Raw genomic sequence first — 10,641 nt, 5'->3', positions numbered from 1 at the left:
TGCTCCCGCGGCGCGCGCGGCCCGCCGGGAGCGGCACCTCCTGCGCAGGCGCACACAGACACACGGAGGCGGGCGGCAGAAAGCGCTGCGTTTATTCAGGGCCCGCGCCGGGCTTCACACCGAGGTGCCTTCGGCAGGCTGGTCGGGCGGCGCCTCCTTCTTGTTGTCCTCCGGCTTCATGGCAGGGAAGAGAAGCACCTCCTGCGGAAAGGCACGCCGTCAGCGGGCGCCAGGACCGCCGGCGAGCACGGGGGCAAGTCTCGCCAGAGCAGCCCTGGGCCGGGCTTCCCGGCAGCGGGGGCCGTGCGGGGCGGGGGCCGTGCGGGGGGGGGCTGAGGCCCCCCACGGAGCGTGAGCGCACCCTGGACCGCCGCTGCACACTCTCGAGAGACTTCTAGGCAAGTGCAACAAAGGAGAGCTTTTTTGCGGTGGAATCTCTGACAGCTCCGCTGTTGCTCTGCCAGAGATGGCCTGCTTTGCAGAATCTCGTGCCCCGTTCTCTGACAGCGAGCAGTGGGCGCTGCCGTTTCTAATGCTTACCTTGATGTTACTGGAATCTGTAAGGAACATAGTGAAGCGATCAATTCCCATGCCCCAGCCAGCTGTAGGAGGAAGGCCGTACTCCAGCGCGGTGCAGAAGTTTTCATCAATGAACATGGCTTCATCATCACCTGCAGCTTTTGCCTAAATGATAAAATTAATAGTAAAAGGTGGGTTGTACATAGCTAATCCCTATCAAAAAGGAGGAATATTGGTATTTGTAGCAGCCATGTAACTGATGAAACCGAAGCCCTATACGGCTGCATAAGTGAGTAACAAACAAAGGAATCTCAGCACCTGGAGAACTGTGGAGATCACTTGTGTAGGTGCTTCCAAAATAGGTCTAGGCTCAATTCCTTTCTGATCTGTTAAGTTTCCTTTCTAGACCAAGGCCCAGGCCCTTCACTTCCGTAAAAGCTATCTCTAGGGTTATATGGCAGCCGGTAACAGTGGAATAAACTGCTTCCAAAGGCTTCTCAGGTTCTTTATTGCTTGCAACCCTGCCTTTAATGTTTGTAGAAACAACTACAAAACATGATTGAATTATTAGCAGTTGGTCCATGAAACAAAGTTTAGGGATTGGGTTTTTTTCCCCTCAAGTAGAAAGATTAAAAAGCCCCATGCCGAGATGTTAACTAACACATCTGACCCTGAAAGCCTCCAAGTGCCAAAAGTCCTAATAAAAACACAGACTAGCCAACCCTCTCAAATTTACAAAATGCCAAGGGTAAGTGTTGAAACAACCACCACCATTTTTGCTCACACAGTTTCAAGGAAGACTTTGCAAAAGACCAATAAAGCAAACTTTTCTGCCGAAGTCTGAAATCCTGAAATGCAAACTGCCATCCTTCATCTCAATTTCCACCTTAACATTAAATTTTCAGGCATACTTCCATTCAGTACATACTATCCTATGTCTACAAACTCTGGCTATAATCATGAGAGACAACTGCAGCAAACATACATAGAACAGACCAAAGGTGAAAGAAATCTGTAATATTATTCATTGTGATTGAACATTTTGAAATTTACTATCAAGTACATTAGTTAACACAACTCTTATTTTCCTGGTTTTGACAATTGTTTAATCCTCTCAGGCACTGTGAAGCCCTTAGAAAGAATAGGAAGAACAGGAACTCTGTTTCTGCAGACTGCATCATCTGACCTCAATCGTGTATGGGCACGCATGCATTCATGGATATGTATATCTAATTAATAAAATCAGTTTCAGTCACTCCTTTCTGAGGCTTATCTAGAGAAACCTAGCACTATAAATTTGCAGGCCTAATAATTTCCAGTCTGCAGCTCTATTCTGTGAGCCCACTTAAAATAGTAATAACTCAGTTCAGGAAATTAGGCTATTTCTTACACACCGATCAAACTCTTACCAGACACAAAAATTTATTTAAGAACCCAGAAGTATAATGTTGTATGGCTACACAAATGCTTAACTGGGGAAAAATAACTTTCAACCTGAGCAAGACAAAGAAAACGCTTTGCACACTTGCTTTTTTCCAGATCAGTACTTCAGGTAGAATAAAAGGGAAGAGATTCCAAAACAAAGTCGCACTACTAAAAAAATAATCAACAGCAGTGTCTGGACTTGTTTACCTTAGAGAGCAAGGTTCCTTTAAAAGTAATTACGTTTTAATGGCAGTTTCACTTGAGTGAGAAATACTCACTCAAAGTAGTAACAACCCTTTTCAGCAGTAGGGACTAATGACGGATTTGGAACAGACATAGGAAATATTCTTTGCTTACATGCCTGTATCATTGATTGACTATCAACAAGACACCATACCTTGGCCTGATCCTCAAAAAGCTGCCGCTGCCGGAAAGGATCGTTAAGTTCTGTGTATGCATTGCATACTTCCTTCTTCATTACAAAGAGTTCAAAGCGTTCTGTTAGTCCCTGATGAGAGCGATGCCTATATGAAGAAGACAAAACAGCAATACCTTAAAATAAACATCTTTTAGGATTGCCCACACTTAGCAGTAACAGCTGTCTAAAATTCAAACTTCTAAGCATCAGCACACCTGTTCCCTAGATGACAGGTTTCACAGCTCAGGAACCAATGTGTATATTGGTCAGTGTCAGAATTCACAAACTAGCATACAACATCAAAACCTCTGTTTTCACATACGTGACTTTTTTTTTTTCTTTTTAATAAAGTAGTAGAGGGTTTAAAAGACTTACACACTGACTGTCTCATACTCTTACCATTTGGCTAGAGGACTCATGATCTGTGGGTGATCACAGATGAATGTAGGGTTGATACAAGTGACTTCCAGGAATTCACCAACTAACTGGGAAAACAAAAGCAAAACCATTATGTGGAGTACAGTATCACTTTCCTAGCACTGCCTTCCCCAGACATCCTGCTTCCCTCTCTTCACTACTGAAGAAGGTACCATAAAACCGAAAAGTTTCCCAACTAATAATTCCTGATCATGGTAATGTGTTCATTAACAGAGACTGTGTGTCCTAGTTGGATAAGAAAAGTGACATAGCAAAAACTGTATAAAAAATAATAATATAATTCAATTCGGACATTACAACAAAGGCCAATAGGAAAAGCAGCAGAAAAGCAGCTATCAGGCAATATTTTGGGTACAAAGGAAAAGACTTAATACAGTTGATAGAATAACTATATGGTAAGCCTACCAGTTTGGTAAGGTACGTAGAAATGCACAGATCTCACACACAAAACTGACATAAGATAAAGCGGATCTGCTTTAACCCCAAGAGACCAGTTATGAAACTAAAATCCTCTAGCGCTCACATTAAGCAGGCATCCGTAAACTACATTTTGGTGTAGACAACACAAAAAAAGATTTTGACACCGCAAGTTTTCTCACTGTGATACAGAAATAGCTGAAGTGCATTTCAGCATGTTTTCCCAGATGCAGCTAAACTTTTCCTTTGAAGAGACTTCTGTCGATACAGATAGATCCCGAGAGACACTAGGGTTATAAGACCACCACCTTTACTTACTCTGTCAAGAAGCCTGGCTGTTGTCCTGGGAGGTGGACACTCAACGTTTCTCTCTGCACAAAGGTCATCAAAGAACCTGCGAGTTTCTGAAATTGTTGTAGATAAAAATTAGAAAAGCCACCCAGGCAACCATGTTTTTTTCTTTCTGTGTACTTCAATGTGTCTTAGAGTGATTTATAAGATCTTAATGGTATATATCATGGATACCATGAGCTTAAATGTGAATCTACAAAAATACTGTTTGTTTTTAATCAGTTTATACTAAAATATAAGTTATTTTATGTTTCAGAAACTTGACAACAGTTAAGCACAACCCCACGTGAATGCCGGACATTATTATTTGGGGGAAAAAAAAAATTGGGAAAAAAAAAAAGTGTATGAACTTGTTTTCTTACAGGTCTGGATTCCAGGAATAAAATAGCACATACGCACATTTTGAAGAAAACCCAAAATAATCATACTCCTAACCTATGATCACAGGCATGGAGACTCAACTGCACAAAAGACAGAAGAAATAAAAAGCTGTGTCTCTTCAACAGATCAAGAACCCCCAGGTCATGCCTCTTGAGTATACAGCATCACATATACTCAACAAAGAAAGAGGCAAGAGTCAGATCCTGCCAAAGTCTGCAAGGCATGAAGGCTGCTTTCTGGACTCTTAGGTAAGAGACAAAACCAGAGAAAAGCAATTCCATGTGTTAATACCACTGACAGACTGCAGGCTGAGAAATCGAGACCTTTTGCCCTCTTTCTGTTAAGGAAGAATTACAGGACATTCATACTTAGCATCTAACCTTCAGTTTCAAAACACTCGGCTGATGGAAATTTCACTCCTAGGACCTTTTCCAGATCATAAACCATGCTAATTCGCCGGAATGGAGGGGTAAAATCTATCTCATAGGCCTGTCCATCTTGACCATCTGGATGATAAGTGATCTTGTAACTTCCTGTAATATGTTTCACCATCCCTACAAAAGGAACCTGAAGTTTAGAAGAGTATGCCACATAATATGCAATTCTTCCAGAGATTCTTACTCTTTTTTTAATTAATATTGCATACGTCACCTGAAAGCAACTGCTCTGTAATTTCCATCAAGTCATGGTAGTCTGCATAAGCCATATAGAATTCACAAGTTGTGAACTCAGGGTTGTGAGTCAAATCAATTCCTTCGTTACGGAACTGACGCCCAATTTCATATACTCTGTCCATGCCTCCAACCACCAACATCTAAACAAAAGGAAATTCTAGTAAACACACTAACTTTTTCAAAAGAACTAAAAAAGAGTTCAAACACACACAACTGCAACGCAACCTTACAAATCTCATTCAAGATACATTTTGTTTCCTCCAATCCAATGAGTCCACCTTTCTCCAAGCATAATCCTCTTTTTAGCTACATTTACTTTTTTAGAATAAGATCACAACAGTCTGGAGAATACAGGGTTAGCCATGAGGGGCTTGTATTTTACCTTATGATAAAGCTCTGGAGCAATTCTCATATATAAATTCATATCCAGTTCATTGTGGTACGTGATAAAAGGTTTTGCCACAGCTCCACCTGGAATTATATTCATCATAGGAGTTTCAATCTGTAAAATAACAACAACAACAAAAGATAATTTAACAGTGACATAAATATTCCCAGGCTCCTACCTCAATGCCGTGCTTTCATCTAATCTGTTTCCAAAGCAGAACTCCCTAGACCCAGCAAACAAACCACAGCTAGCTTTGATCAAAAATCTCTGTATTTGATTTATTGTTTGACATTCCAAAATATGAAAACAATTCTGAACTAAAGAGCACTTCCACACAGTCAGCAAAGACAAATTACGTAAACAACTTGTTGCTATCAAGAATCATTCATATTTACTATACATGTGAACCTGCTAGGTTCATGTTATCAAAGCCAGGAACCGGGCTGTGGCATTGTCACAAAATCATCTCTCTACATTGCAGAAAATTAAGTTCAACAAGGCCAAGTGCAAGGTCCTGCACCTGGGTCGGGGCCATTCCCAATATCAGCACTGCCTGGGGAATGAATGGATTCAGAGCAGCCCTGCGGAGAAGGACGTGGGGAGACTGGTGCATGAAAAATTGGACACGAGCTGGCAATGTGCGCTTGCAGCCCAGAGCCAACCGTATCCTGGGCTGCATCAGAAGCAGCGTGGCCAGCAGGTGGAGGGAGGGGATTCTCCCCTTTCACTCCACTCTCATGAGGCCCCACCTGGACCACTGCATCTAGCTCTGGGGTCCCCAGTACAAGAAAGAGGTGGACCTGGTAGAGCAGGTCCAGAGGAGGCCATGGAAACCATGAGGTGGCTGGAACACCTCTGCTATGAAGACAGGCTGAGAGAGCTGGGGTTGTTCAGCCTGGAGAAGAGCAGGCTCCGGGAAGACCTTCCTGCGACCTCTCAGTGTATAAAGGGGGCTTCTAAGAAAGGCGCGGAGAGACTCCTTACCGAGGCCTGTAGTGACAGGACAAGGGGCAGTGGTTTTAAACTGAAAGAGGGTAGATTTAGGTTGGACATGAGGAAGGAATGTTTTACGATGAGGGTGATGAGACACTGGCACAGGTTGCCCAGAGAAGCTGTGGATGCCTCATCCCTGGAAGCATTCAAGGTCAGGTTGGACGGGGCTTTGAGCAACCTGGTCTGGTGGAAGATGGCCCTGCCACTGGCAGGGGGGTTGGACTAGATGATCTTTAAAGGTCTCTCCCAACCCAAAACATTCTGTGATTCTATGATAAAATCCACTTGGGTAAGAGAGTGAGCTGTTTCATAAAACAGTAGCAGCCTTCCTCAGTATCTTCTCCAAATCACTGCTTACACTGTAAATTCTTTAGGATAGTCTCTGTAGCAAAGCTGCAAAGCAGTAATCCTGAAAGAAATTAAATGCTATGGATAATGCAAATTTTGCAAAACCTAAACAATTGTAATAATATTACTTTTTTTTGGGGAAAAAAAGAGAAAGTAGCTGCAAATGATGGAAAAATGGAGTAGCAGAACGATTTACAACTCAAAACTTGGCCCCCTACACAGAGAACTGGTGGAAACGGCCAAACAGTTTTCTAATTGATTCTGTGGGATATGCCACGTTTAAACTGCTGTGCTTACAAACCAGCTTGGTTTTCATGTTAACACAAAGAACTTCAGTATGCCTGTCCATATCGTCACATCTTAGCATCAAGAATTAATGCCCCGTTACTGACCCAGAAGCATGAAAACAGGTATATTCACAACAGAATTTCACAATTCAGAACAGAACTACTTATAGCCATACAGAAGGGGAACGCTTCTACGAAACAGAATGAGACTCAGGGCTCCTATGAAAGAACAAAGGTCCGGGCAAAAAAAGAGAAGTCAATGTGTGATAAAGAGAGAACAAGGATACAGCTAGAACTTAGAAGAGAAATTTTGTAGGCTATGAATTAATATAGCTCCCTAAACAAATATTTAATGGGATTCTCCAAACAGATCTATGCTATAAAACAAGCTGAGCTGCAGAAAACAGAAAGCAGTCAGCATCCCAGACAGTACAGAATCAGAAATAAAGTTTCATTGATAACAATTGAACTAACAAGCCCTGACAATCAGCTGAAGAGCACAATACAATACCCATGACAGTTTGCCTAATTTTTCTCAAAATTAACTAGTAGCTGTCCATGGCATGACACTACGCTGTGCCATACGGAGTACTGGTATGGGTGAGCACTGCCCGATTCACGTACCTCCAGACGGCGCTCCATTGTATAGCAGGCCAGTCCCCGACTTCTCTGCCTTTTATTTTGTTCCCAACATTCTCAGCAAGCCTAAGTAACTTAGTCCATTATTCCAACAACAAGCCAAACTTCATATAAATTGAGAAGGACTCTTATGGTCCTTTCTGACTAAGTTATCAGAACCACTAGATTAAGAATTATTTGGAAAAAAACCCCAAACAAATCAAATTCAGACATTAAAGCCATTACACACAACAGAGATGGCACAGCACAGGTTTGGATTCCCACTGCTCTCAAAATACTCCCACTGGCAGCTTTTGCAGATTCAGTTGATAAACACTTCTAAAGAAACTACATTAAGTTCTCATCTTTTTGCTAACTGTAAAGTACAACCGAGAATCTGGATGCAAGAGGGAGCAGAGCTACTATTATTTTTTCATATGCTATTCCGCAATAGATCTTAAGATAAAACCAATTTTACTTACAGGAAGTAAAACCTACATTTACCTCCAGAGGCAAATCACCATTCTAAAGATGTTATTTCCACCTTAATTTACTGAAATAAGGAAAGGACAGCAGTAGTTTGAAGTACTACCTTGATAAAAGTTTTCTGAGTTATAACCTCACCAACTAAGGAATAGTCAACTTTAAAAAGAGAGGAAAGGAATGGCTCCCATTACATTAAACTGATAAAACATACCATGCTGAGGAAATTATTCTCACTTCTGTAAATATTTTGCCTATGAGCCCAAATACAAAGCACCCTTGAAGCTGAGAAGCTCTAACCATATTCAGTATGCAGAGAGAAATAAACACTGAAACCTTACCTCAAGGAAGCCCAATTCATCTAGAAAGCTCCGAATATACGTAATGATCTTAGCACGGGTTATAAATTTCTGCCTCACATAATCATTAAGAATTAAATCCAAGTATCTCTGACGATACCTAGTTTCCTGGAAAGAATAAATATCTTTAGAACAAGCTAGATAAAATGTGCTGCCAAAGGAAAAAATACCGAAACAAAACTAACGTTCCTTTGTTGACTGACACCATCAGCACATACAAAAGGTCATCCATTCAGACTTATCCATCAAATTGCCTCCAAGAGTGACAGGTATGACAAGTACCTTATCTTTGAGGCCAAAGTGAAGATGAGGCAACATGTGCAGGCATGGAGACAACAGAGTTATTTCATAAGGAATAATACTCAGCTCCCCTTTTTTTGTTTTCCCAGGATTCCCCTCTACACCAATAATGTCCCCACGACGAAGCTTGTTGTTAATACGGAAATACTCTTCCTCAGACTTGTAGAGCCTGTAATTACAAAACCAATGTAAGCAGTTTTGTTTAAAATTTAACATTCCAAACTGTCCTGCACATCTCACCCCAGACCAAATCTTTTAAAAAAGGATTCTTCTAGCAGGGAAACCAACCACAACAACCTAAGCAAAACATTACCTGGCTGCCTAAGCCAACCCACAAATAGCCTAAGGAGATGAAGGAACAGAATGCCCAAATACAGATCTCTAGGCCCCAGAATGCACTTCAGTTTAGAATGCTACTGGGAATACCTCCACTTACATGGAATTTGCCATGACCTGCAACTTCACTCCTTCACCACGAAGATCATAGAAAATCAGCTTCCCTCCAGAGGCACGCTTTGCGTGGATTCGACCTAAATATCAAAGTACGCAGGACATCAGGAAAAGGGTGCCTAGCAGAAAGGATACAGGGGCAAAAGCCACAGTATTATCACCTGGACAAAGGATCGTCAGCTCTGAACTGATCACTAACTGGGAAAGAGAAGCAGTTAAGCCTCAACATTAATACCAATGCACAAAAGACCATATAAACTTTGTGTCCTAGAGCCCATACTGCAATCTGATCGTGTAGTTTTAAGGGATGCTGCACGGGTCCACTCAGTCTGAAAGGACGAGTCCTGAATAGTCTAACACTGCTACAGCCTTCATGACCGAGTAACAGGGGGATCAGCAAAATTCAAAAAGAGACTACCCCATCACCAAAAGCAGCTGAGACTTGGGTTAGCAAAGCAACATACCATCTTTCTGTATCCCACATAAGCCTTTACCTGCCACTCTCACTGTAATGTCCGTCAGGTGATCTCCTGGCTGCAGGTGACTGTACTTCTCTATAAAATCTGAGAGAGATAAGTCTACATGGAACTTGTGGGGATAGGGATCTTCATTCGTGCCCTTCAGCTGCTGGACTGCATGGCTACGGATCTTGTAGTATTGCTGTCACCAGAAACAAACAAAAGCAAATGATTTTGTTAGAAACTATTTTACAGATTGTAAATTAAAGCACAGCTGCCCTTACATAGGAATATGTAGGTTTCTCCCCTTTTAACCATTTAGTTCCCCCTGAATAAAAAATCAAACGTAAATCAATAACATTTATTCTCAGAACAGTAATAAGCATGAGGCCAGACGCTTACATTTGGATCCAAGCTTTCCTCATCAGTAACAATGTTATTCTCAGAGTCAGAAGTCAGGGAAGTTTTATTTGAATGCTTTTCACTTTGCTCTTTCTGCTTTGCCTCTTTTTCAGCTATTTTTCTCTCAGCCTTTAAACGTCTCTTCAGCTCACTGCAAAAGAGAAGGAAACCAGATGCAGCAGGTACTCTTGATACTTCTACAGGAAAACACTTGGCAAGATTCTGCCAAAAGCTTACTGTGCAAATAACCCTGTCATGTCTCTTACTCTGCCCAAAAGCCAACACTTAAGCATGTTCAAGCATTTTTTTCTTTGAACTCTTTTAGTTCATCTCCTATAAGATACTCAGAGAAAGTCAAAACTGAATTAAACATTACATAAACAGACCTCGAGGACGCCTGCCTATGTGCCCAAGGACCTTCTGCAGGCCGTTTTAAACGTAAGAGCCCAGCAACCGCCCGTGGCATCTAAGTGAAACAAGGCAAACTCTCCACTGAAGAGAGTCAGGCGCTACTTGGGGCTCCCGCAGCCGCCTCCGCGGCCCGGACCGGCCCCCCACGGCCCCCGCCGGCCGGGACTTCATGAGGAAAGAGGCGGGCCCAGCCAGACCGCAAAGCACCGACCTGCTTTGGCCATGAAGTGCCCGGCGCCACCGGAGCGCGGGCGCGGCCCTCCAGGCCCAGCCGCGGAGCCACGCAGCGGCGGGGCTCAGCATGGCGCGCTCCGACGGGTCACCTGGCGGGGACAGGCCCCGGGTCAGCCGGGCGCTCGCCTCACCTCGCCGGCCCGGCCCGGCCCCACCTGCCCGCCCTCTCTCACTTTTTGCTGAGGTGCGACTCGGTCCCCGCCGCCTCGCACACGCGCGCCGGCTCCGCCATCTTCCCCGCACCGGCCGGCCCTTCCGGCGCGCCCGCGTCTGCGCGCCCGGCGCCA

The 10,641-nt window shown here is 43.3% G+C and overlaps 1 protein-coding gene across 2 annotated transcripts; it reads right to left on the bottom strand.

The window, feature by feature from the left end:
• Positions 1 to 74: 74 nt before the first annotated feature.
• KARS1 (lysyl-tRNA synthetase 1) lies at positions 75 to 10,636 on the bottom strand. Of its 2 annotated transcripts, none has more exons than XM_068411208.1 (14): positions 10,528 to 10,636; positions 9,710 to 9,860; positions 9,344 to 9,509; positions 8,836 to 8,929; positions 8,382 to 8,568; positions 8,082 to 8,207; positions 5,006 to 5,125; positions 4,601 to 4,763; positions 4,330 to 4,503; positions 3,536 to 3,621; positions 2,762 to 2,847; positions 2,342 to 2,468; positions 541 to 684; positions 75 to 201 (listed from the first exon to the last, which is right to left on the bottom strand). In XM_068411208.1, the coding sequence occupies exons 1-14, from the start codon at positions 10,584 to 10,586 to the stop codon at positions 115 to 117; spliced, it is 1,770 nt and encodes a 589-aa protein (XP_068267309.1). In that variant the 5' UTR covers positions 10,587 to 10,636; the 3' UTR covers positions 75 to 114. The 2 variants fall into 2 exon arrangements, with proteins under 2 accessions (XP_068267309.1, XP_068267308.1); XM_068411207.1 differs by having other exon boundaries at positions 10,332 to 10,608.
• Positions 10,637 to 10,641: the final 5 nt, after the last annotated feature.

This window comes from Nyctibius grandis, chromosome 12 (genome assembly GCF_013368605.1).
Source record: "Nyctibius grandis isolate bNycGra1 chromosome 12, bNycGra1.pri, whole genome shotgun sequence".
NCBI classification, from domain to species: Eukaryota; Metazoa; Chordata; class Aves; order Nyctibiiformes; family Nyctibiidae; genus Nyctibius; species Nyctibius grandis.
Note: the sequence above shows the minus strand (reverse complement) of the source record. Positions and strands in the feature narration are given on the sequence as shown.

Bases quoted from the DNA above. Each gene is read 5' to 3' on its own strand.
- KARS1 (XM_068411207.1), bottom strand. From the start codon at position 10,423: ATGCTGAGCCCCGCCGCTGCGTGGCTCCGCGGCTGGGCCTGGAGGGCC. The intron at 8,569-8,835 runs GTAAGTGGAGGT...TTGTAATTACAG, and splicing joins CAGGTCATGGCAAATTCCAT to GCTCTACAAGTCTGAGGAAG. The intron at 202-540 runs GTAAGCATTAGA...GCCTTTCCGCAG, and splicing joins CAGATTCCAGTAACATCAAG to GAGGTGCTTCTCTTCCCTGC.